Source organism: Symsagittifera roscoffensis, chromosome 4, assembly GCF_963678635.1.
Source record: "Symsagittifera roscoffensis chromosome 4, txSymRosc1.1, whole genome shotgun sequence".
NCBI classification, from domain to species: Eukaryota; Metazoa; Xenacoelomorpha; order Acoela; family Convolutidae; genus Symsagittifera; species Symsagittifera roscoffensis.
In genome coordinates, this window is record NC_087065.1 from 47,573,585 (window position 1) to 47,601,179 (window position 27,595).

Genomic DNA, 27,595 nt, shown 5'->3' on the forward strand with positions numbered 1-27,595 from the left:
TCGGAGAGACATTTCAATTAAATTATTGTCGTATAACATTTTGTAAATGTTTTTGTCTAATTTCTAATCTATTTTTGGTTAATTCTAATCTAGTAAGGTCTTGTTCGAGACTTATGGTCGCACCAGATGAGTTAGGACTGGGGTGTATAACTCATAGAGTAATTTCGGATAGGGTACACCGTCTGCTCGTCACGCTATCTTATTTTCGGCCGGATAGATTCGTGCAACTTCTTAGTCTAATACCGATCCTAATCTTACTCTTATACTATCTAGTCTCAGGTTGTTTAACTAGTCTCTGCTAGGCTCAATAGATCTAGGGTATACTGGTTTATTGCGGCTGCTGAAGTGCTCGGGAGAGTCCAACTAATTTCTAAGTTAAATTCAAATCTCTCTGGTGCTGAAATTACAAGTAACTTCAGCACTTACAAATAAGTGGGTTGTTAGTTAGATGGATCATGATTGGTTAATATTAAATACTTTACATTGGTAAAACATTTAATTTATCCAATCATAAAATGTAGTTTAGATCAGGTTCCAATGATGTAATTCAAGTACAGTTTAATAAACAGTGTAACCAAGTTTATGTTCATGAAAAAGGGCTGCTAAAATAGATTTGCATCGTTTTGCAGCAGAAAAAGATAGGTTTCGACTGTGCATAATTTTTAAGCGTTCAATATGACGATTCTGAAAATGAATCAACTGTGACAACCCTCCTCAATAATTGCTCTTTTCAAAACGAAATGTAATTGAATTTCCTGAGGCTATTTAAGCCATTTGCTATGTAAGCCTTTGGGGTCTATTGGGCAACTAAGATTGGCTCTTAAAAACAGCTAAATTCCGTTGTGATTCTTCTGAAAAAAAAGAAAGTAAATAAAATTGGAAATTAATTAAGTTCGCGGTTAAATAAATGATATGATAAATTAAACTTTGAATTTCAAAAACTTTTATCAATAAAACATAACGCAATCTAACCCAAATTGAGTTTTTAATTCTTTGTATTCAACTGTTTCTTAATGGTAAATAAATGGGCTACATCGACAAAATCCGACACCATTTTAATAGTCATCGCAGGAATTGCACCACGAAATTGCACCACGGGTCTTTAGAGGAATTGCACCACGGCTCTCTAGAGAAAATTTTTTTTCTCAAAAAAGTGACTTTCATTTTTCACAATTTCACTTCAAATGTACTAAACAGCGCTCTGGTTAATTTTATTGGAATGTTCGCTACTTCCTCGCCCAGAAGTACAGTTACAACAGCAACTCTGAATGTTGGGACTGTTTGAAGCTTTGGCAACAGGAGTGGGGGATAGCGGTTGAGTCCTAGCTTCGACCGTTTCGATTTTTGTTCTAAATCGCATTGTTGCCCCGCTGTTTTTCGGCAAAGTGGTCTCTTTTTTGCCTAACACCATATACAGCTTCGGGGCAAATAGACAAGCTACCACCACACTAGCCGAAACCATGCAAGTAACCGAAAGTGTAATTGTCCGAATGTCTAAATTGTCCGACGACATGAAATAGATCGGGAAAAAAGAAACCCAAACTACGCAAGTCGTGTAAACAGTTAACCCGATGTACTTCGACTCGTTGAAAGATTCGGGTATCTTTCGGGTGATTATTGCGTAATATGTGCACACGCATAATAGAATTAGCGGGTAGGTTATCCCGGCAACGTATGAAAACTCGTTGAAGTTCTGACAGATTAGCTGCAGTCGGAAAAGAGAGGGTTCGTTCACAATTGCCTCCGGCTTAGAGGCCAGAAACCACATTATGATGAAGACCAGCTCAACTAGGTTCAAACATCCAGTGATGACAACCTAAACATGGCAGATTTTGTTCAATCTTTTCGTAAGGTAACAAGACTGCTCGTATCATAAAATGAATAAAAATAAAATGAAAAACTTTTTTTTCTAAAATTTGAAAATTTTTCTATGAAAATCATCCCCCCACACGCCATATAAAGTACAAAACAATAGATTTCGCTCCTTGCAACAAATCAATTATGGCAAATAAGCTGCTTTCAACCAATTTGGGACTATTTCTAAGACGGATTAAATCTCCGCTTACGCGTTGATAGCGCAAAATATATCGCGCGTTAACTGTCCCAAATTGATCAAATTGGCCAAAATGGCAATCTTTAAACCCCCATAACTTTACGAAAAATAATCACAGGTGAAACATCTTTTCAAATTTAAGCTCAGGACAACAATAGCTTTTGAATGATATTAAAAAATTTCGTCAAAAATGGCTAGTTAAAAAGTCGAAATTTGTCTGAAGAAAAAAAACCCACCCCGAGCACAAATATTCCGTTACTTTCGTATCGAAAGTCGGAACAATAACAACTTTAGACCACCACAAAAACGTTAAAATACACTACTGTTCAATTGGAAAGAAAAGGAGAACATCTGATTGACTGTCAAATTGACGGGATTGACGAGATTTTCAATATTAAGTTAAGTTTAGTAGGTCATATAACTGTCCATTTTACCAACGACGTCAGCCGTAAAAAGACCCTGAGAAATGCAAATTGGATTGATTTATCTGGTTTATGATGATTCTGAATGACTTTATCGGTCTTCAATCCAGCATGACGTCAATTACAAAGATAAAGGGCAATCATTAGTATAGCGCAACTTACATGAAGTTGATGAACAGGTTGTATTTTTGGGCTTGTTTTAGATTTTTTTGTTCGGCTTAAAGTTTGAATACCTTATGCTTCAATTTCAAACATAGGCTTCAATTTTAAACAAGTTAAATGTTTATAGAAAGAAGAATAAGCGAGTTGCTGGCATTTAGCACAGAGTGTTCCAACCAGAGTCATCCTTGCAAAAATAGAGAAAAAATTTTGCCACGAAAAAATTAGATAACTTTCCTGGTTTTTAGCTATTTGAATCCTTGGTACGCACAAATATGGGTTTAGGGAGGGAGCCTATTGAAAAGCTCGGTGTTCCTTCTCTTAGAAATAAGTCTTCTAACTAATTTAACCTAACTCGACTTATGACCACCTAACGGGTCCCTCTTTGGTTTTATTTTAAGACATCTTTTTTCATCTTCTGAACAACCCTGAAACTTTTCTAAAGACGCAGCCGGCGTCAAAATTGCTTATTAATGAGGAAGGGGAACGCCGAATAAACACCGTTTTTTGATGAACATTTTTGATGAAGTGTCCCAAAACTACTTTTTTGCCTGCTTTTTTTTTGCAAATTCCCCAGCGATGCAAAAATCCAAAAAAAGTTGATTGTTTTGGTGAAAACTCCACCCCGCCCAGGATCGAAGCTAATAATACTTTGTGAGTATATAAATCAAATTTTTCTTCTTCTTCAGAAGAGACGTCCAATTTCGTAACGAGACCTTAAATCGAAACTCTATAGTTCTCAAATGGTTTTCACTTTGCGATTTGTCGCTGTCCAAGATTTTTGCAAGTTCTCCTTTTAAGCGAGTTAATTTTTGTTGCGAGTTTTTGCGGTACTCTCTCAATTCAAATTGTTTCTGAACAACAAAAAACTCTGATAAATAAAATATATGAAGAACAAAATACTTTTTTACAACTTCAAATTTCTATAGCGTCTGCCATACTCGATTCCGTATCAGTTTTTGGTCGCAAAACAAAAAGCGCATTGAAAAACTATGCAGGCAAATTTAAACAAAGATAATCGGTTGTTGTGAAAATAACACAGAATTTTCCGATGCAGCATGCTATATATAGGAGCACAAAAATAGGAAGCAAATTTGTAAATCAATTTTTTAACTAAAAGTTACTGGTCCCATAAAGACGTTGTCGCAGAGAAAAAAAACGAAATAATGACATTTTGATCGCACCAGTCAAAAAAGTGAAGAACATGATATCAATAACTCAAATTCTCACAAAATGTAATTTTAGAAATTGCTTTAAAAAAAGAGATCTCACCTGTGAACTGGGGCTGATAAACATCGGTCTCGCGGCTTTCACGTTCGACGAGTCAAAAATCCTCGCAATGCGATTTGTCTTTACGAGTAGAGCCGAATACATTAACGAGAACGCCATTCCTATCGACAATTTTTGTGCGGCACACACTATCAAATTTGGCTTTAATAGCAGTAAAAAGGGTATCGCGTAAGCTATGAATACTCCGGTTAGTAAAATAAAGCAAAGTTCTCGAGCGCTTGCTTTAATGGCCGGTGCCTCTGAATGTTTTATGTAAACTGCTATAATAAAAACAGTCATTATGATCCCGGTAGTGGCAAATACGACAGTTACGATTGCGTGAATGTTGGAGAAGTTGACGAATTCGATGGATATCCGATCGCATTTGGATTTGGCGTCGGAGGGTTTGTGCTGTGGAGGACATTCACGACAGGCAGTCTCGTTGAAGAGGTATTCACGCACTCGACATGACTGACAAATCCAGCAACACGCCTGAAATAAAAGCGGACTTGTACTAGCAACTGTTGGCGGATTCTAGGGGACTGCCGGATTCAACTATTGACTTGAGCGAGGACTGCGCCCTACAATTTTTTGATTTTAATTTTTCATTTTGTTGTTTGCCATATAAGCTACATTCAGGTTCATAAAAAAAAATTAGCAAGCCTCAAAATGCCTTTTGATCGACATTTTGAGTTAACCTTACCACGTTAAGCTCGAATGTTTTGTTATTGATCAGGAATCCATAAGCTTCAAAATTCGACAAAATTTAAAAGAGAGCTTTTAAGTCAAAAATCAGATAGAATTGGTTGACATACGATCAACCACTAGGCGTTTAATTTGGGTTTTGATTTTCGAAAATTGGACAAAAACTTCCAAATTTTGTCGGTTTTTTTAGACTCATTCGAATAATGTATTGTTGTCTTGAGCAGAGATTTAAAAATAACAGAGTAGAGATTTTAAAACAATCTTTTTTCGTTAAGTTACGCGTCTTTAAATATTGCCAAAATGGCCAATTTAGGACAATTGACTTGACGAGTGATTCATTTTGCGTTTTTACCCGTCAGCAGAGATATAATTGTTCCGACTTTCGATACGAAAGTAACGGAATATTTGTGCTCGGGGTGGGTTTTTTTTCTTCAGACAAATTTCGACTTTTTAACTAGCCATTTTTGCCCGAATATTTTTATCATTCGAAAGGTATTATTGCCTTGAGCTCAAATTTGAAAAAATATTTCACCTGTGATCATTTTTTGTAAAGTTATGGGGGTTTAAAGATTGTCATTTTAGCCAATTTGGGACAATTAACGCGTGATATATTTTGCGCTATTAACGCGTAAGCGGAGAATTAATCCGTCTTATAAATCGTTCCAAATTGTTTGAAAGAAGCTTATTTGCCATAATTGATTTGTTACAAAGAGCGAAATCTATTCGTTTGTACTTTATATGGCGTGTGGGGGATGATTTCATTTTAAAAAAATTCAAATTTTAGAAATTTTTTTTTCGTTTTATTTTATTACATTTAACTTTTTTTATGTTACTTCTGCTCCATAAACTTTAAATGGCAGACGGAACATTTAGGGCTTCGCCCTGTTACGAGCAGTCTTGTCCGTCTTGGAAATCGTTCCAAATTGCATTGAAGCATGCCATTTAGCTTTTTTACATACTTTGTTAAATGTAAAAATGACCACTCTGTAATTTACATAGCGTGTGGGGGGATTAATTTTAAAAAAAGTTATTTTTTTGCACAAGTTTTATCACAAAAGATTTTTGAAATTTTTTCATTTTTTTTTAAATCATCCATCTTTAAAAAACAATTTAATGGTCACTATTAGCTATGGGAACAGAAAATTGGCAAATCAAATAGCCTTTTCAGAAATTTGTATTACTAGCAAAAAATCAATCAATTATCCAACACAAATGGCAGTGACAAATAGCGAGTGCTTTCTCAACTCACTCCGCTGCGCTTACATCCGGCATGAGTGGTACTATGCGCCAGAATCAGTGTTTGACGCTAATCGATACATCTAAAAAACGGTTCAAAATTGCCCAACTTTTTAAAGCCATCACTGCGTTTGGATATAATGAGATTAGGCTCCTAGTGGCGTATTTAGCATCTTTTTTTTCATAAAAACAAGTTTCCATAATAACGATTTATTATTAAAAATTTTTTGTATTTCTAAGAAATAAACTATCAAATTTATGCTATTTGATAACTTTATTTTATTATTAAACGTTTATACCAGTAATATTTTATGATAGTTAAGCGGTCGCCTAGAAAAAAGCCAAAACATTTTTAAAAGTAAGTAACTTTACCACTTTGTTTCCAAAAAATTGCCCGAGATAAACTAAAGGAGATTAGGAATACTCAAGATTCTGCTTTGATCTTAGCAATTTTTTGACAAGACCTATTACTCGAAGAAAAAAAAACGAAAATGGAAAGAGCAAGCGCTGTTTCGGATATTATATAGTTTCATTTGTCTGGTACCTAGTAAACAACTTGCAGCAGGCGCGGATCTAGAGTTTTCTCGAGGGGGACGTTTTCGAAAAATCTTGACGACATTTTTTTAGATCGACCATATTGTGTTTTTGAACTTATACAGATCTAATCCGAAATAACAAGTATGGTACTTTCGAATCCAGATATAGGGCTGATAAGATACTGCAGCGAATAATTGCTTTAAAGCCTAATTATTGCAAACCGCTGCTATTAATCTGATGAATCTAAATTCCATAAATAATATTTTTAAATGAAACATTTTTAATTTGAAGTAACATTTGATTTTCAGTTCTTTTTGTTTTTCATGTTAGTATTATGTTTCTGCGTAAACCATACACTGTAAAAACATTTGGTTCAATTAAAAGCGTTGGCTTAAATGGATGAATTGGTATTTTACTCTCGTATTTATAATTATCACAATTTTACTATTAAGGAACTTGAAAATGCCTCTAGTTGATACGATCAAGCACCAAGTTCGGGAGAAAAGGAGGGTCTTTGCTATCAAAAATAATCAATTTTAATCCCTCCCACTGCAAATTTTGCCCTGATAGTTACGAAGTGCTAATTAATTTGATTTTAAGTTTAAATATTTTTTAGAAAAATATTGACGAAAAAGTTATTTCATTCTGGGTAGAAGCGGTTCGCTTATTTATGCTTTTTTTCATTTTAACTGTATCGGGGTTTCAGTTTGTTTCATCACTTAAAAAAATGGGCCTTTAATCCTGTATTTTGTCTACTTTTTGACCGCAACCCGTATCTCAAATAGACCAGTCAATCGAATATTCATTGGGGAAATTAGGGATTGTCTTTCGTGATCTATAAACCACCCAAGAGGAGTTAAGTCTGGTGATTATTTAAAAGTTTAGCGAGCTGAAAATTTGGGAAAGATTAGGGGTTTAAAATTAGATTTAGACAGTAATTGAACGTCCAATTTTTTCTGAAGTTGATCGTATAAAGTTGGAATTAGCAGCTTTTTGTCCATTCGATCACTTTGACTGTTAGTTAAGTCCGTCCTAAGTCCAAACTAATCGAATGGCATTAGAAGTCAAAGCGAAGATTAACTCCAGAGATCGCAAAAAAGACCATCAAGGTTAACTCCACTCAAGAAAATAAGCGAATTTTTTTATGCCTCATTTTTTTCTTTAAGAAAACTAGCTACTTCTTCTATGCTTCAATTTTTTCTGTAAGAAAACAGCTAATTAACATTAGGTATCGACCATCTACCAATTTCTAGGAATTAATTTTAAATGACAGATGATGTAACTAGAGCTAAGTTAGATCTGGTTCAGGTTTGAAAAAAAATTATCAGTCATTTTTTTCCTGTCGCTAAAACTTTTTTTGAGTTTTTCGTGAGAAAGACCAGAATGCAATGACCAGTCATGCCGGGTTCACTGATTGCACCCTTTTTGACGACAAGTTTTCTTTCCAGTGAATTTCATCGTTAACTAGTACAGCAACGCTTCGGACTTCTTTTGTACCCTTATTTTCGCTGAAGCTTCTAATGACGGAAGCTCAGAATCATACTGACTTTTCTTTTGGAAATAGTTAAAAAGCAGAAGGGCCAAATTAACAAAAGAATTGGAAACAGGTTTAATAGCTAGGGTTTTCTGTTGACTTGAGGATGTGAAAAAAACATGCAAATAAAATGAGAATAGACTGAAGAAGCCCAAGAAAATTTAATCTATGATATTATGCTTTTTTCTGCAAAAACGCGTTGAAACCGATCAAAAAATTCTGTAATCACGAAAAAAACTACTTTAAAATTTGTTATGGTAATTTCATTTAACGGTTCTTTGCAAAAAAGTTTATAAGAAAGAGAGAGAGAGAGAGAGAGAGAGAGCGAGAGAGAAAAAATACTTTATTGTTGCATCAACTTTTGCAGTTACAAAATTGTTTGTGGATGGAACAAATGTACATTATTATTAAATACATGAATTAAAAAAATGTTTAATCAGTCACTGAATACATATGATAATTTAAGTTTATTTAAAACTCTCCTTAAGAAGTAAGGGGGAAGTTGGGTGTTGGTAGAGTCTACCCTTTATATGTATTAGAACTTATCCTCTATTAATTTTAAATTAATTTGTTTGATAGCGTACAAGTTTTCTTCATGGAGATGATTTTTTGAATTACCAAGTTAAAATTTTTTATTGATGTAAATTTGCAAGGACAAATTTAATAATTATTCTGCAAAAAAATTATCCTTATTGTCAATTATCCGTAATTCGCTAAGTTTTATGCGTTTGTATAATTGTCTCATCGCGCAACGCACAAAAAAGACGATATTTAGAAAAAAAACGAGAAAAACTTTTAATAGTCTGCTATGAACGTGGTCGGAACGTTCTGTACTTGCACAGCTACCGGCTATCCCTGTCAACTTGTTTTTTTTTTTGCAAAAACCTTTATCAATTACTTGAGCAGATGTGAACCATCAACAAAACTGTGCTGTGAAACCCATAATTAAAAACGCGTTGAACATTTTTTGAGACTTCAGAAAACAATAAGTTTTTGTCTTAGATCTCGCAACATTCTAAATTCAAAAGCAGCTGAAGTTTTTAGTTATTGCACACTGCCCGGGTTGACGTCCATAGAAGAAAAATACTTATCATACAGTTTCAAATATGAAGTCTATGGAAAAAATGTTTATCATAGAAAATTTCGTACAAAAATTAAAAAGTGTTTTAAAAATTTTTAATGAAAATTTTTGGTCTACTTGCCTCTTTTGAACCTTTCTGGTCATCAATTTAAATTTAAAAAAAAACACTTATCACACAATTTTCATTTATGAAAATTGTATGATATGCATTTTTTTCATAAACAAAAGCAAAAAATTGAGGTAAACAATTTTTAATCCCTTTTTTGGCTGCAAACTTGATTTTGTGCTAAAATATAAATTTTACGAAAAAAAAAATTGCATGCAAAATTTGATTTTTTGTGTTCATAACGTAGTCCAGGGTGAGTTTTTCACCCAAAAAATCGAAAAATGTTTCATTTGCTATAATAGAAATAACTTTGTAGAAAAACAGGCTTTTTTCTCAACCATCAAAATTTTAAAACTAAAAATTATCTAGCCATATTTAGAAAGTTACTTTTTGGTATACAACTCCATGTGAAAATGTTATAATTAACTTTTACGGCTAAAATCACCAAATGCAGTTTATCTGCGTGGTAACTGCCAGTTACTCTCTGGGTTGTCTTATGACAAAAAATCCTTGGTTAGTGTTTCGGTTGAAACACGAAATTTCGAAACAAAACTTTTTGTTTCGAACATATGAATTATTAGATTACAGGAAGTCTTGGAGCAGTGTTTGACCTGATACGCTTCAAAGTAAGAGAATGGGATCTCTCTAACGGTAACCCCGTAGGTACAATTGTGGGGATTCGTTACTAGATACACAAATCCAATATGCTCAATCCGTAAATTAATTCTTCATAGGGGAAAGGGAGATTCCTTTTTTGGGTATCATAGGGGAGGCAAAAGGGGGATCCCTCAAATAATATATACTTATTATCTATGACTCAATGCGAACTGAAGTTGGAGAAATGACCAAAGATTGATTAGAGGGAAGTGGTATCAATGAACATTGGCGTTTTGGCTCAAAACAGTCTCACAAAGTTTAGAGAGTACGGTGTAATTAATAACGTTACTGCGCATGTGTAGATACTTGACACAAGGCTCCTATGATATTATTTTGAAAAACAAAAGATTGATAAAAATATCTGAGCGAAACTTTCACGATTATTTTAGGTTTTTACAAAAATGCGTTAAAGTGGTTAATCACTCATTACTGATGACTCCCAACACGATCTTAATTTTTTGTTACAGTTATTTCATGTTATGATCGAATAACAAGCTTGAATTCATTCCCATTCCTCATCTAGAAAAAGGTACACATCAAAAATGAAGTTTTATAAAAATTGTCAAGTTTTGTTGAAACTACTACGATCGGACGAACATTTTTCAGCCTGTGGAAGCTGGCTGCCGTTGTTTTTGATAACATCGGTGTTTTTAGCTCTTCGATGTTTTTAGCTCTTCTTGTATATTTTTAAAGTAATTTCGTTTTCGACATTTTTCACACTGTCTCTTAGCCTGACTATGAGTAAAATTTTGAAGGAAAGTACCCCTATTTAACTATTCATTGCTATAGTAATAACTATTTATTGCTATTTTGTTAGGATCCCATGACAAAAATAGTTTTAAGTTAAGTGATGCAAGTTAATGTCAAGTTAATAAAGTCAAATATTTTAAGAAAACTTTTCCAGGATGCAAGGATAAGCCTTAAGAAGAAAGATTGACCGCGTTTAGTCAGAGGGCAAGCGTTTCTTTTTATGCCTTTACTCGACAATGAAAGATGTTTTTGTGAGAAATGATCGGAACATTTTGAAATCTTTTGGTCCCAATAAAAACTTTTGAAAAGGAAAGTTGCCCAATTTCAAAAAAAGTTTTCGACTTTCAGACAAAAATTTGTGGTCATTAAAAGATTAGATTCACAACTGATACTTGAAATGCAATTTAAAGCAATAAGTATTTCAACAAGTGATTTTTCAATAAGTATTTTTCATTAAATTAACTAAGCTCATCTTCATTATACCGTTGCGGGTCATGGGCCGACCGACAGACTGAATAGTGAAAACTGACCGTGATTGCAAAATGTGTGAATGAGCTAGATGCACAACTCCTCACCTCTTTCCAAAAAAGCCTTAAAAAATGATTGAAAAAGGTCTAGGAACTAATATTTTACAATGATAAGTAAAACTTAAGTCAAAGTATTTTTAGATAATCCGATTCTTACTGGATTTTGAATGAGCTTCACTTGTCCAGGCGGACACTCCTCGCTACACACGGACTGCGGCACGTGACTCATCATTAGGCCATCGTCAGCGTCAGCTTCATCATCTAACTCATTTACATCCTTTGCATACACAGTCTGTCTGCCCATCACCTGCAACTGCTGCGAAGTTGTTGTCGGCGGTTGCTCAAACTCCACTCCAGCGAAGCGAACCAGGTCCCCGTTTAGTTCCAATTGGTCGTTTTTGTAGTGGCCCACCTCGACATACCCGTACGTACCACTGGGTTGGTCCTTGCGGAAATTGAGGATTTTGTAATTGGGTGGCGCGTCACCGTCTTCCTCAAAAGCTACTATGTTTCCGTTTAAGCCTATAACAAACAAGACTGCTCTACAGCAGGGCAAAGCTCTGAATGTTCCGCCTGCTTCTTAATCAGATACGAATAGTTTTTGGCTAAAAATATTGAAAAATCATCAATTTTGGTTAAACCAAATGTGAAGGTTTGAGTCGCACAAAGTTAATACGACCAACTAGCTTGCCTCAATTACAGAAAATTGACTGATCATAAAAAATTACCTAGCATAAATATTCGGCATTTGCTTCGAAAATCGGAACAATTAGAATTTAACATGCGTCCACTTGTCCACTCGTCCCGTACTGTACTTCTTGCATAGCTTGTATTTTTGTTTTCGCGACCTTCGAGACGGGTAGAATATTGTTTTTGGGAGTGTCTCGTCAAATTTATTTGACGTTAGTTCGGTGCATCACAAATAATCATCATATTGGATTAAAAAATAAATAGTTTCAAAACTCTTTAAGCCGAGAGCCGATCGGCAATAAATGATATCTCAAAAAAGCGAACAAATAATGTGACAAACGTTTCGCTAAGCTATAAATTCTTTAGTTATTACCCATGGAAAAATAGTTTTTGAAGCTGAGTAAGCACTGAGAGTTAAGAAGAATAATCATCATTCGTGTTCAGGGGCGGATTTAGGGGGGGACGCCCTTCCCCCTCAGGGATTCGACCCCCTGACGACCAAAAAGGTCCCCCCTTTGGTACTTTTTAAGAAATCCATTTTTGGCCGACCGACCCTAAAGTTTTTCTAACGGCGCCTTTGGCGCCAATATATACTAACTTTGAGGGGGAGCGCGCGCCAAAGAAACGTGATTTTTTTGTCAAGATTTTTCAAAAAATGCCCAAAAATTCTTTAGTAAACAGTGGGTTTATTTTTATGGAGTAAAAAAAGTCAATAATAGAACAATTATATTTAAGTGTATTCCCTTAAGGAATAAGTTTGTATCAATGATCAATGATTTTTCGGAATAAAATTTGGTGAATTTTCAAAAAGATTTCGAACATTTTGTGAACTTTTTTTTAGATAGACTAAATTAATTTTCTGAGCTCTCCCAAATCACAATAAAGACCCTATTTTGATCAAATTTGGGTCTTTATAGTAAAATAGGCAAAAGGGGCGTTGTTAGGCATTTTTTGAAAAGTTTTGATCTAAAATTGCTTTTTTTGGCGCGCGCGTTCCTCGTCATAATTAGTATATATTGACGGCAAAGGCACTTTTTAAGCATCCCCCACCCCCCACCCCTAAATCCGCCCCTGCGTGACTGTCTTCTTCATTAAGTTGTCGACTGTTTTTAATAAAACGAGCAAGCCCGTTTCATTAATCAATCGGCTCGCCTAAAATTGGTTGTATTAACATAGTAGCAACCTATTCAAGCATCGATTCCATAACGTGAATCGGTTTGCGGATTTTTCAAGCCATGTAACTTTGAAATACTTGTATCTCGAATCTTTTCAGAATCAACCATTCAAGTTATTAAAGTTTTTAAATATATCTTTCAAACTATTTCACAATGAATTGATTTGCATTAAGTTACCAAAACAGCTTTCATCATCGGCAAACGATAAAAATAATTCTTTTCACAAATGGCTCTCAGAAAAAACTTTTTCTTAAATGTATTTTTTGTAACTAATTTACTTTTCTTCTTTTTTGAAACTACCCTCCCAAATCTTAAACCTAGGGTTCAATCAAAATAACATGTTGCATGAAACTCGGAAAAGTCAAACGTTTGATTTGTTGATTGTTTTTCGGAAACTTTGACTCAGAAGCGGCAATACCTTATTGTTTTGGACTTTCATTTAACTTTTACCAGAAGCTATTCAAGCAATGATTATTTACAATAGCAAAAAATCATGTTATTCCGCAGAGTCAATTGGTTGACAAAACAATCAAGTTTTTCTTAAGCAAGCCATTCAAGCTATAAAACTTTAAGGTAATTCAAACTACTTTAAGTTAAAATTAAAGTTTCTATCGAAAACATTCAAGCAATTAACTAATTCAAGTCATTTAGCAGACCGAACCGTCTCGCGGAAATTTAAATTAGGCACACTAACCAAACGATTAAACATTGAATTATTTCAAACTTTTTACATAAAGCAAATTGGCTCGAAAAAACTTGAAAATTTCTTAAGCAAATTAAACAAGTCATAAATTTTTGCAAATTTACATGATAGTTGATTGAAAAAATCCGTTCAAGCGACAAAACTTTGAAAAATTTCAGTTAATTCATCGATCGAATTGGCTCGCGAAAATCAGAAAATTTTCTAAGCAAGCTTTTAAAGCATGAAATTTCTTATTTATCTCGAAAATGTGTTCATAGCTTGCATTGCTTAGCAAAAAAATTATTTAGACAAGCTATTGAAGCAATGAGAATTTTGAACTACTTCGAAGTTGCTTTCATGGTTTTTCAAATTCCACGGCTAGTTGAAGGTTTTCAAGCGAGGTATTGAAGCAATGAAAATCAAAACAAATTGATTTCTTTTTAAATTTGAATAGCTACCTGAAAACTTCCAAATCTAAACAATTCTTGGTTTTTTTGAACGTGGATCCCAGAAAGTTTTCTTAAGCATTGCTTTTGACTAAATTAAATGGTAGCGTTCAGTTAAACCTTGAGTCAATAGCTTATTTGAACTTCCATTTATATATATATATATATATATATATATATAAAATTACATATATAAAAACTTATTGATATATATACATATGGTTCATGTATTTCATGTTTGTTGTGGGGGTTGCATTGATAGCAGAAACTGGCAACAAAAATACTTGATATAGAGCAAAGCCCTGAATGTTTCGACAGACTCTTCAATTCATTTTAAAAAATTGTTTTTTTTTGTTGACAACAATTAATGAAATAATAAAAAAAAATTCAATTTTTTTCATTTCTTTTTTTGTCTTTATCTCCCTCTCACGCTTTCTAAAGTACAAAACGACCTATTTTGAGTCTGGTATTGCATTAATTTAGTTTGGAACGCTTTGGTTCATCGCCCACGCTTGAATAGCTCGAAATTCATTGCTCGAAATTCATGATATGAAAAACTGAAAATTTTGCGAGTTAATTTGGCTAAATTGGTCTGTAGGAAAAAAAATCACCCGAGCTCAAATATTTTGCTACTGTTTTCAAAAGTCGGAACTATGATGGTATTTGATCGTCTGAAAGTGACCGGAGAAACTATGGGTTTGCTCGCGATTTTTCCGCCCAATTTAGGGAACCAAAAAATTTCGTTGGGATCAAGTTTATTAGTTTAAAACCCTTTAGTCGTAATTTGGATTCCAAAATGTGTCCAGAAAAAATAGTTTTTCAGCTTAGCTTGCTCTGTAATGAGAGAGACAAATGATCTCTTACTTTCTAATTCTACTGCTTTTTCACTTTTATTGTAGTTAAAGTCACTAGATTCTGTACAATATTATCCATTGGAACACACCAACAACGCACCTACAAAACGCATGGAAAAAACAAAACCTTTCGAACTTTTTTTGAATCTTCCTCATTTTTCATTTGGTTTACCTATATTATTGTGATCGAAGCATTGTATACTCCATTTTTCTGTTCAAAGATATTTTTGGCATGGGACCTTGTATAATGGGATCTTCATAAAAAACTGTTTTTTTTTGCGTGTGTTTTGATAATTTTGCTACAAATTAGGGGTTCTTCATTCCTTGGGAGGATTATATATAAACTTTCAAGATATTGGCTAGTCTAGAATGTATTCTATCAGGGGCATAAAACATGTAATTTGAATTGCGCGGCGGATCCATTGGGATATTTGGTTCAAACTATCGAATAATAACCTTAATTTAAACAACGGGCTGTGACATTTTCAATTCCCAAGCCCAAAAAATGCAGACGCAGATAGAACTGAAAGTAGTACCTTGTTGAATATAATTTGATTGCAATGCTTTAAACGGCAAATTCATTCAACTGGGACCTCCAATGAACATTGAATTTTGTCATTTCAGATTGAATTTGTAATGATGGTCCAAAAAAATAAGCGTTAATGAAAAAGAAGTTGTCTCATTCAAATCTTGAGCAATTATTTCCTTCAAACCATAGAAATGACGGGAGAACACGTTTTTCGCCACCCTCTGTTGCCCTTTTAACAAATTTCATTTTCGATAAACTCATTTTGTTCGAGCCTTTTTCGTATATTACGCGTTAAGACATAAACACACGGGAACTGGCAATCCCAAAGACGGGTTTGAGGCCAAAATCTGAACAAAACTGCTCGTCGTTTTCTTCAAAACAGGATTGTTCTTTTAATGAAAATGACGGTGACGTTTTTTCAGTCCAACGTTAATGCTCGGTGAAGTTTTTTCAGTCCAACGTTAATTTTGAACGGACCTTTTTACAGCAATTGAAAAGTATTGTTATCTTGAGTTTAAAAAAAAGATTTTTTGTTTGCGGTCACCTTCCATACTGTTCGAAGGTTTGGAAATTGCAAGACTTCTCGCGATACCCAAGACTGCTGGTGTCAAGTCAAAGCCCTGAAAGTTTCTGCTGCCATTTAAATGGCTTCGTATAGTTTTTTGCTAAGTTAAGTATTGTGAAAACTATGATTTTCAGACTGATCATAGTAAAGTTTAAATAATGCAATCTGAGCCATGTATCGAAATCTTAAAACTAAAATTGGTTTTGTAAAATTGATCTGAATAAAAGAAAAACACCCCGAGCATACATATTCCTCACTTTCCTTGAAAGTCGGAACAGTAATGCGCAACTTGTGTAGCAGTATTAAAACGTGAGCGGCAAAATAATCTGAGCGGCAAAACAATCTGAGCGGCTCATAAATTAGTCAAAAATTTAAATAACGCAAGCTATTGGTTTTACTGTTCCGACTTTCGATATGAAAGTAACGGAATATTTGTGCTCGGGGTGGGTTTTTTTTCTTCAGACAAATTTCGACTTTTTAACTAGCCATTTTTGACGGAATTTTTTATATCATTCGAAAGGTATTGTTGTCTTGGGCTCAAATTTGAAAAAATATTTTACCTGTGATCATCTTTCGCAAAGTTATGGGGATTTAAAGATAGACATATTTCGCGCTATTAACGCATAAGCGGAGAGTTAAACCGTCTTAGAAATCATTCCAAATTGGTTGAAAGAAGCTTGCTTGCCATAACTGATTTGTTACAAGGAGCGGAACCTATCTTATTGTACTTTAAATGGCGTGTGGGGTGATGATTTTACAAAATATTAGAAAAAAAAAAGTTTTAACTTTTTAATGTTATTACTGCTCCATAAAACTTAAAAGGCAGTCGGATCATTCAGGGCTTCGCCCTGATACGAGCAGTCTTTTTTTATGTATTAATAAACGCTTATTGCATAAACTTGTACTTTAGTTGGCGTGTGGGAGAACCTTCAGAAAGAATCTGAAAGTCTACAAGTTTTTGCTAGAAACTTTTACATAAGTTTAAATAAAAAGCTGTTTTGTGGACAATAAAGAGCAGTCAGAACAATCAAAGTTTTGTCTTGATGGGAGCAGTCTTGTTTTTCTTTGAAAAAATTGGTTCACATGAGAAAACACCCATTGTGTATATTTCTAAAAGATGAAAAAACTAAAACCACGTGCATGTAGTTTGAGCTCGGGATAGCAATTCATGATTTTTTGCGCATTGTTTTGTTTTGTTTCCATTTCAAAAAACATTGATTTTTCGTTCTCGAGGTATTTCTTTATCCAAGAATTTTTTTGATGTTTCATTTAACTGTTTTTAGTTTTAAAATATCATATAAAAACTAATAATGCCCTGAAATTGCCAAATCAAGAAAATTATATTTCACCTGCATATGTTTTTTGTAATGGTATTTTGTTTTGAGAGCTGCTGTTTTGACCAATTTTGGATAATTATCGTGCAGTGAACTTTGTCCTATCAAAAAATTAGCGATAAGTTAACTCAATCTTATTTTTTTTTCAAATCCATCATTTCCAGATGCCAAATAAATCTACTTGTAATTTACATAGCGCGTAGATTAAGAAAATAGAAATCAAATCGGAAAACGATATACATTTTTTGAACATTTTCATCGGAAATGCCGTCGGAGCATTCAAAGACTTCAACGTTGTACAGAAAGTCTTTTTCTATTTTGGCCCAATCAATTATTTTATAAAGTAAATTTTTTGAAGTAAATGCTTCACATAAAATCTAATTGTTACGCTTGCTCAATGTTAAGCTTCGGCAGGGCGCAGAATTCACTTTCCAAAAGCCACTGATCAAAAACGCAATGCTAAACTCAAGTCAATAGTATGGAATATTGTTATTCCACAGAAAGAGTCTCATGTCCATTAATCTTCAAGTTACATGTAATTGATTTCAAAACACTAAATAGGTTTTTCAATAGAATAAACCAGAAGTGTGAGTGGTAAGGCCATTCATGCAGACAGCATTTCAAAACACAAAAATTTCAAACATGCTTGCTGAAAAATGATTTGATTGTCAAGGTTTAAAAAAGATAGTTTCTTTTTTGTGACACGGATGTAGACGAAACACACGTTTTCCATACTTAGTTCTAGATTGAGTATTTTAGAAAAATTGGAAAACAAAACCTGCCAAGTATCAAGAAGTTTTGTAAAAAGCTACAAACTGAGCGATTTAAAACCGAGCGATTGAAAATTGCCACCAGAGCAGCAGAATTCGAAGAAACCAATGATCTGCCTTGAATTATAGTTTATAGTTGCGCAGTGAATGTTATAGTTAGCTGTACTTTTTGCAAATTGAGTTTGAAACAGCGTGCGGATAAATGTTTCATTGAAAAATTGCTTTTTTTTCATTTGTTTTTAACTTCATCATAAAAAAAGGAACCACTCAATGGACTTGAAAAGGCAATTGGACTGTTCTTTGCGTTGCTCTGTTACATGCAGTCTTGCTTTCATGCGACAACACCAAAAAACTTTTAAAAGAATTGCGAAGACTTTTATTGAAAAATCTAAAGAGTTTAACTAAGTAAAAAACCATCCCAAGTACAAAAATTCTGTACATTTTTGAACAATTAAGTTCAATTTTAAAAAAAAAGAACAAAAAATGATCACAATCTTATGTTTTTTTTTTGCGAACTTTAAACAAACAGTTTTTTAAAGCATGTCAAACTTTAAGTTTACTTATTTGTTATTATATAATTCACAGTATATTAGATAATCAAGCAAAAGCTTGAGTAAACTTACCTATTTTCGAATAATTTTTTTATTTTATTTATTAAAATTGAGATTGGATGGTAAAAAAAAAGAAATGTATAAGCCTTTGGTGCACAGTTTTACATGATATTTTTTTGTTCTAAGTTTACTATGCTGACCCTCTGAACGAAAGGATGAATGCCCTTTGAGCTGCCCTTTAGGCAGATTAGGATAAATCTGACAGTTTTATTTCCGAGGAGATTTGATGACTTTTTAATCCCTTGACCGGGGAAAAAACAACCCTAATTCATAAAACAGATAAATTGGTTCACGTTCCAATATTTTATCGGCTTTCCTATTTACGCTTATGCTTTAATTTAGATTGGGAAGCAAGTAATGAACTTGGGATGCTGTTTTCCATAATACAACGGCGCCTCTATTTTTGCGACCCATCGATCTTACTTGTGACGCAATAAAATCAATTTTTCTTAGACAAAATATCTAGTTATATCTTTTCAGTTTCTAGTCTTATAGTTTCTAGTCACTGTTATCTCTACCAAGGGCGGATTTAAAACGGTTATTAAAAACGTCTCGGGCTTAAATGGGGCTTGCATATAAATTTGGAACCCACTATTTGGCCGGAAGGTTCACAAAATTGTCCTAAAATACTTCTAAGAATCAAATCAAATTCAATATTTCTAAGAATCGAATCAAAATCTGAATCAATTTCTAAAGTTTATATGAATTTTGCGCGAAAGTTATTCAAAACAGAGGTGTATTGCAATTTGAGAGACGCTATTCTTAATTTAAACAAAACTTCATTTCATCAAGAACTTACCATTGAATTCGACTTTCTTCATATAGTGCAATAATTCTTCCCCTTTGATGGGAAGAAATCCTTCACAGGGTCCGTCTCCTTCTCCAGACTCCACGTGGACTAGATTTTGGGCGTGGCCTTGAGTTTCAGTTTGGTTTTGACCTTGGCTTTGGTCTTCACCTTGAGTTTCAGTTCGGTTTTGATCTTGATTTTGACCACCGCATTTGTCCTTGTACATAAGATCGAGAGCGTGAGCAAAAACGAAGACTGCGTCCGCAACATACTGGGTCTGCGTGTTGATTTCGACGTCAGATTTGGGTATCGATTCACTCTTATCGCAAATTCTGCAACAAGTTTGAAACTTCAGGGTTAGATCTAGTTTTAGCTTTCAATTAATAAGGGGAGTGGTGTTGAGTGGTTACGTCTCTGCCTCTCAATGGAAAGGTCGGATGTTCGAGGCCCACCATGTTCCGTGCTTGTTGCTCGAGGGTGAAGCAACATTACCCAGCCCAGAAAATTAACCAAAAAAATTGCATGTAGTTCTTAAGCAGGGGCAAAACAGTGGTTTGAGACTGAATACGGAAACAGAAATTTGCACGTTTTCAGTTTTTGGACTTTTGTTCCGACTTTTAAAGTAAGTGATTAATTTAAATGCCAAGTGTGTTTTTTTTTCTTCAACCCAACTTAGACTTTTTTACTAGCAATTTTTGATTTTTGTTTTGAACCAATTTTGATGGATGCTTTTAAATTTCAGTGTTGAATTATTTAGTATAACTACTGCAATATTTGATCAAAAATAAGAAGAAAAAAAACTGAATACGCAAATCAAATCATGTAACTAAACGATATAATTTTAAACGCGACTCTTTAATACATATATGTAAACGGAATCGCAAATAAAATGCGGAGTCCTTTTCAGTTTGAGGACTCCACTTACATTTTGCGGATTCCCGTTACAGTTGCGAATTCCGCAACAGCTCAATTTAACTATACACATGTCTTATTGTTTGTTTGTGGACTACACAAACTGTTTTGAATTTCGCAAATAAGGTTGCGGATTCCGCAAATTTTTCTATTTTCGAAGCGATTTTGAGCGAAACAGTGTTTTAAGTATTTGTATGCAGAACCCATAACAGCAAAGAAGATCAAAGAAAGGTAGCAATGATGTGGATTCCGCGACAAATCTGATTTTGGCCTGTTGTGGAATCCGCATACAATGCACAGAATGCTCAGTTTGGCCTCGTAATGAAAGTTTTCCACTGATTCATGAAGTGTTGTTTAAACTTTGCCGAAGCAATTATATTGAAAAGACTTTTTGCTCCGACTTTCCAAGAAGTTGACAGAAAACTGATTTTTCATTTAGCATAAGAAAAAAAATAAAGGTTTTTTTTCAGCAAACTTCGATTGAGGAAGCAAAAAGAGCAAAAGTTGAGGTTTAACTTTTTGATCAAATTAAGAAGCCGCGTAGTCTGGGACTGAGTTTTCCCAAATGAGACAATTGTCTCGCCCTCGCGGTTTTTTTCAACTAAACTTCAGACTAACAAACTAATTTAGCTTCAAATACTGATTTATGCGCTTGGTTCCTCACGTGCCGAATCTAAGAACAGCAGATCAAAGCAGATCTAACCGTTCTCTTCTTGCTAATGTCGCGTTCACAATTAGTGTTTTCACTTGTTATTTATTTTGAGTCTGCTAACAAACCGGTCTATTGGAAAACCCAGCCCTTGAAGAATTGTATCAACTGTGATTGTTTACGTAAACTATCGGGATCTCCAAGTTGCCATATTGTCAATATATAATTATTGCGTCCCATTTTGCTTTTAATGCGTAGCGCAGTCGACGATTTAGTCCAAAAGATACAACTCCAAAATGAGTTGAGACAAACGATTTGGTTTTCATAAGCTTAATTGAAGAGAAAATAATTAGGTTACAATTTGCAACTGGGTTAAAGGTATGCAAAACAATTTCGAAAAACTTCGGATGTACTGTTTGGTTTTTTCAAAGATCTCAAAATGTACATTTATGGGCGGTCGGAAAATTCAGTTTTGTCTAATATCAACAATTTTGCATTTATAATCATCTAATAAGAATTTAAAAAAAAACTTTTTAGCAGTAGCCTGGTGGTTGTTGCTCCAAGCATGCCCAGGGGCGGATCTAGGATTTTCTCGAGGCTGATCTAGGATTGTCAAGTCCCTGTTTTGGCCCTGTTTAGTCCCTGTTTTGGCCAAATTTTCTGTGCCGCAGGGCAAGCAAATTTTTGAAAAAACAGGCCAGAAAGGCGTTTTTAGGCACTTTTTGGAAAATTTAGATAAAAAAATTACGTTTTCTTTGGCAGGCGCTCCCTTCAAAGTTGGTATATATTGGCGCCTAAGGCGCCTTTAGTAAGATTTTAAGGTCGATCGGCCAAAAATAGATTTCTTAAAAAATACCAAAAGGGGGACCTTTTGGGTCGGCAGGGGGTAGAGTTCCTGAGAGGGGGAAACCACCCCCCCCCTAATTCCGCCCCTGAGAATGCCGTCTAAATCAACCTGATTGTGGCTGAATCTTCCAAACAAATCGGTTGGACATAAATAAAGTACAATAAGTTTATCATAGGCACCAGCGAAATTTTGGGGGGGGGGGAGGCTGGCGGACCCTTCTTCTCCCAGGGATTCGACCTCCTTTGTACTATTTTGAGATATCCATTTTTGGCTGACTGACCCTAATTTTTTTGGTGATGGCGCCTTTGGCGCCAAAATATACTGGTTTTGCAGCTGGCGTTTTGATGAAAATAAAAAAAATCATAGGATTATCATATGAAACCACAAAGTCGCAGGAATGGTATTTTAATTTTAAAGGGAATAATTTTTACCAATGTATGCAATATATGGTTTTATTTAAGTCTTATTTCAACCAAATTTCATTTTGAAGACGAAAACATATATACTTATTACTTAATTAGTGCAATTCAGCGCCATCTTGAAAACTTTTTTGAGGCAGACCCAAAATAACTTCTTTCCATGTGCTATCAAATCGATGTTGTCCTTTTTTACGTCAAAGTTTTAACTAATCAGCGCTTGCGTCTGCGGTTTTATGGTGTAAATAACTATTAAACTTGGTTCCAACTCAAATTTATTGGGTAGGCGTTGCTGAAAGACAGAGTCAATCATGGAGCTGATAGACAGCCTCATGTCTCACTAGATGGTAGGCTTCCTTTCATGGATAAAAATATCGTCATTCATTCTGTTCAAAGCATTTATTAATTAAATCAGACAGCGTTTTTAAGATACCGAAGTCAAATTATTGAGATACCAAAGTCAAGCCAATTAGATACTAAAGTCAAAAAAGCTCAAAAGTAACCGATGGATGAGAAATTGGTTCAGAAAATTTCCATTCGTATTGGTTCAGAAATTTTTCCATTCGTATTTTTCCAAAACGTTGCAAAAATGATGAAAAATTTTTTCTCGCAACTTTGAAATTTGAATGAGGAGTGATTGAAAGAAAGAACGTTAAATGCTCGTACAGATAATTATCGATCAGTATAGTGCAAATTTAGCCTAAAATGCAGATAGCCTGAAATGCAGACCAGTTTTTTTTTGACATGGGGCCAGTTTTTCTTGGAGCCGAAGTCTCGACCAGTATGGATATAATATGATTCCAGACGCACTCTCAAGAGTTTGTTTCGAGATACTTGAAATTTGGTAGAATATCATAAGCCATATACGTTCCAGTCTTTTCGCTACGAGGGTAAAATACCTTAAGCCATATTACGTTCCGGTCTTTTCGTTACGTGGCCGGATCATCATACAGAAAAATATATTTTTGAGACATCTACAGTGTCTCACAAAAATGTTAATGTTTCAAAAATTTTACTCACAGCCTTAACACAGTCTAAACCATTAAACCCTCGGTCATTATTTTTTTCACGCTCAATTAGCTTCCTTTACGCTTATACCCCTTTTTTCAGGAAGTTTTCCAATTTGTTCACTACTTACAGTTTTGTTGCGGGGTTCATAGAAAAAACTACTTAGTAGAAAGTTCAAAATTATTTGACTTGAAGCAAACAGAAAACTCACCATATAATTCTCAGTATTTGGTTTATCCTCATTGCGCTGCACTAATTGTTCTAATTCGTGGAGACATGCTGTCAATTAAGTCTAGGCATGTTTACAAAAATTCCTGAAAAAATAGGGTATAAACATTTGGAAGCTGAATTTATGAGCCTTTTCATGGCTAAATACTTTCTAATTAAGCATGCAAAACGAATGACCAAAATTGTAATGGTTTAGATTGTGTGACAGCCGCAATTATTTTTTTGAAACTTTGTTTCATCTTTGTGAGACAGTATAAATTATTTTTTGTAGGTTTATGCCTAATTTGTTATGCTCACTTTTGACTTTTCAAATAGGCGTTAAAGTTCAAGGTAAAGTTAGAACTAAAGTTAAAACAAAAAAATCAGTTAAAAAGCTTTTGCTCACACACTGGTTTAATTATCACTGTTACGATCAGTCTTTCTAGAAGTTATTTTCACAAAAAAGTTCTTGAAAGGTTTGAAAATGTTCGCCGTGTTTGGCGCAGTTTTACTAGTGAGGCTAACCACCGACAGGTTGATTATTAGACCAATAACAGGACAAAACTGAGAGAAATTGTTTTTTTTTGATAATTTTATCTAATTTATTTTAATCCTGAGTTTGTTGTTAAACATATATCTTTAAAGTAGAGAATAGGCCTAAAAATTTAACAATAAGCAACCAAAAAATCACAATTAAACATAAATTTGTTTTAAACATAATGCTCTGACCGAGCAATGAAAATATTAGAAGTCACTCCAGCCAAAAAAATATTTGCCAAGTTTCGCGTATCCCAAAGAAAACTCGTGAGGGTGCGTCTGATTTTCTCATATTGGTTTTTTGGACTCAGATTTCAAAAAACTGCAAATTTAAAACTCTATGTTTTAAACTTAAAACACAGATTTTTTTGAATAAACAGATTTTTTAATTTTTTTTTATTTTTTATGACACGATTTTTTTAGTTGAACAAAATAAACAAAAGTTTGTGAGTTTTTGAAAAACAGCTTCGGATACGTCAGATGTAGTCAGAAAATTGATTCAAAAACGTTAAATTGTTTGTGTTCTTCTTGCATTATTACTGAATGAAACGTTACCTTCTAGTACATATTTTGTTTCAATTGGTCATAAAGTGTTAAAGACACAGAATCAGGATGATTTTTAAGCATAAATTGCACCATCTCCCAAAGTAACCAGTAAATTCAGCATGTTCAGAGTGCACACTTGCCTTCAAAGGAAATAGAACTAAACATCGGACGCGACTTTGCCGAGCTAGTGACACCAGCAGAAGCCATCTTATCAAGTATAAACTTACCGATTGGACGGGAAAATCTCTTAGGATGGTCTCTTTGCAAATGGGACGATGAAGATAAACCAAACGACAACTTCAACATTCAAATCAGACGATTTGCTCTCTCCGTCGTTTTTTTTTGGACATGTAACTGAATGGATGATGATGAATTCTGAGGAGTCATACGGGACCAACGCATTTTCTCAGCAGACGACAAGGAATCACTTGACATATTAGAGTATCCGACCCATCGCCTATCCAATAGACGCTACGGAGTTGGAAAATTTTGGAAACCTGACCTTTTTCTACAGCAACTACGAAGAATTCCGCCAAGGAAGCCTTTACAAGGAAATCACCATTACGAATCTTCATCACAGTCTAGACAAAACCCCGATCAACACGATAGGAAAATTTTTGTTTGTGGTTTTGATAAGTAATCATGACGACTAAATAAGCTTTATCATCAAGTTTTACTCAACCTCTTTTTGTTGTGTCCAATTTTGCCTGAAAAAACCCAACTTGCTACTTCTTGTCCTCAGTCTAAGACTGGTCAGAGCGGAAGATGCATCAGAAGGTGCCATATCATTCAAAACAATGCAAGTGCAAAATAACCATAATTTTTTTTCATCTCATACCAATTTTCCGACTATATTTTCACAAATCATCAAAAAAGTAAAGAAAAAAAATAATTTTGTTAACATTATTTTAGTTTGTTTGCTAAATTTCAACAACAAACCATATAGAAAAAAAATAATATTATAGTTTCAATCGTTAAGATGTTTTCGAGTGAACTAAGTTGCCTTACAATAATTTCAGTGAGTCGAAATGTTTTTAGCAGCATTTGCAATGCATACAAACTTTAAAACTTCACTCATTGTTTATCCACACTGGTTTATCACAATTTTCAAGTTCGCCTAGTCAATTTTTTTTATTCCGAAGCAAAAAATTTTGCTAATATTGAGCTCATTTTTTTTTTAAATGGTCAAAATGTTTAAAGAAGCAGCTTATGGTTAAATATTTTTACTTTTTCAAAAATTTTGAACAATATTTATTTTTTTTGAACGTGCAATACTTGGTTTGAAAATTTTTTTATTAATTTTTTCATCAGTCCATGCACTGATTGGAACAATTTTCAAGAATATGCTTAAGCAGTGAAAAAGAAACATATATTTTTTTCAAGCTTTTCTGGGCAAAAAACGCCTTAAACACTCAAAGAGAAGTTATTTTGCCGAACGATTTCAAAATATTTTGGTTTTGAAATCATTCTATTGAAGTTTTTTGGAGTCCTGATCACGGGCAACGAAGCTTCAGTTCAGAAGGATTCTTGATTTTTTCGAGCTTTGTTTTACGCTAAACACAAACTGGCGCTACACTAAAAACTGATGAATTAAAAGATAACCCAGATGCCGAATATCAAAAATTAATTCTAACGTATCGCTGGCCATCAGCGGGAGAAAAAAAACAGACCCGATCTGGTTTTCAAACATAGAATCAAAATATACGTTATCACAAATGGCGATAAGCTGAGCGACGAGCCGGCAAAGGAAGTGGAGCTAATATCATCGTTACAAATCGCTTCAAAACGGGGTTTTACGGGTTTGGAGATATGCCTATCCAAATCCAACGGGTCATGGACTCCTCGTCATGGCATCTACCAGGAACGCTTCTTTACTTAGACAATATTTCGGTATCGACCCGGGTATCCGAAGAAAGCCCATGATCGAATTTTTTGGCAGACGATTTTAAGACAACTGGTGGAAAAAACTCAGAATTAGAATGATCAGAAGTATCAAAACTAAATAATACATTTGTTGTTCTGCAAACTAACGCAGTGAATAGCTATTGAAACTATTGGCTAAGTTTAACACTGAAACAATCGACTGTCAAAATGAATCGGCTGAAACGGGGAGGGTTCTCATGCTTGAAGGACCGAATGCTTGAAAAATTTCAACCAATCAAAATCGCTAAGCGTTTCTATTGGCTAAATGCCTTTCTCACAAAATCGAAGTCAATAGTAGCAGAAAATGTATTAAATCAGTGGAAAATAATCAAAAATATTAAAAATTGCGGGTTACAACCGCAATACTATTCGGATAATCATCAAGATTAATGATGCCAAAATTATAGGAATTTTTCAGTCTTGAAAACTTATCTGCTTTTTATCTAATCGGTCAATATTATTACTAATGGCCTGGATTTATTTTCTTAATTTGAGGTTTTGAATACTCAATTCTGATTGGCTGAAAGTAAGCTAAAATTAATTTCAAGCATTCGGTCCTTCAAGCATGAGGGACGCCACCGGCTGAAACCATGAGATTTTTGCCTGAAATATTGGAGACAATTTTTCTCAATTGGCAAGAGTTTTTTGAAGCAGACTTTTTGCTCTTTCAACAAAGCAGATGAGATTCTGAAAAGTGAAGTGAAAGTTTTGAAAGCCACAAGTTTCGAAAAAAAAACACAGTTGGGCCCTCTTTTTAGCCATTACTCAGACAAGTTACATACATATAATGACGTTGTCTCCATAAAAGATGCTCAGGTAATTCGGGGATGCTCAGGTTGAAATATATTGCAAGTAACTATTTCTGGTTACCGCGCTTGAACGGGCAAGTTCAAATAGCGGCGGCAAGTTGCATGGTTTGTATCCAATCCGCCAAGAGTTTGAGGCTAGTCATTTTGGAAGGGTACTTTACAATATTGAAAAACTTTGAAGAACCAAAGCACTATTACGATTAGATTTTATTTGACTGTTGTCAGCGTTAATGAGGCGCAAAGTTTTTGTAACTGACCT

At 34.3% G+C, this 27,595-nt stretch overlaps 1 protein-coding gene across 1 annotated transcript in view; it reads right to left on the bottom strand.

The window, feature by feature from the left end:
- Positions 1–949: 949 nt before the first annotated feature.
- The window catches only part of LOC134844078 (metabotropic glutamate receptor 7-like), a 31,301-nt gene continuing 4,655 nt past the window's right edge, over positions 950–27,595 (bottom strand). The window contains exons 3-6 of the mRNA XM_063860550.1: positions 19,492–19,814; positions 11,194–11,558; positions 3,907–4,395; positions 950–1,816 (exon numbers count right to left, since the gene is read on the bottom strand). Of these exons, the coding sequence (XP_063716620.1) occupies positions 1,190–1,816; positions 3,907–4,395; positions 11,194–11,558; positions 19,492–19,814 (1,804 nt within the window). The 3' untranslated portion in view covers positions 950–1,189. The remainder of the gene's footprint in view (positions 1,817–3,906; positions 4,396–11,193; positions 11,559–19,491; positions 19,815–27,595) is intronic.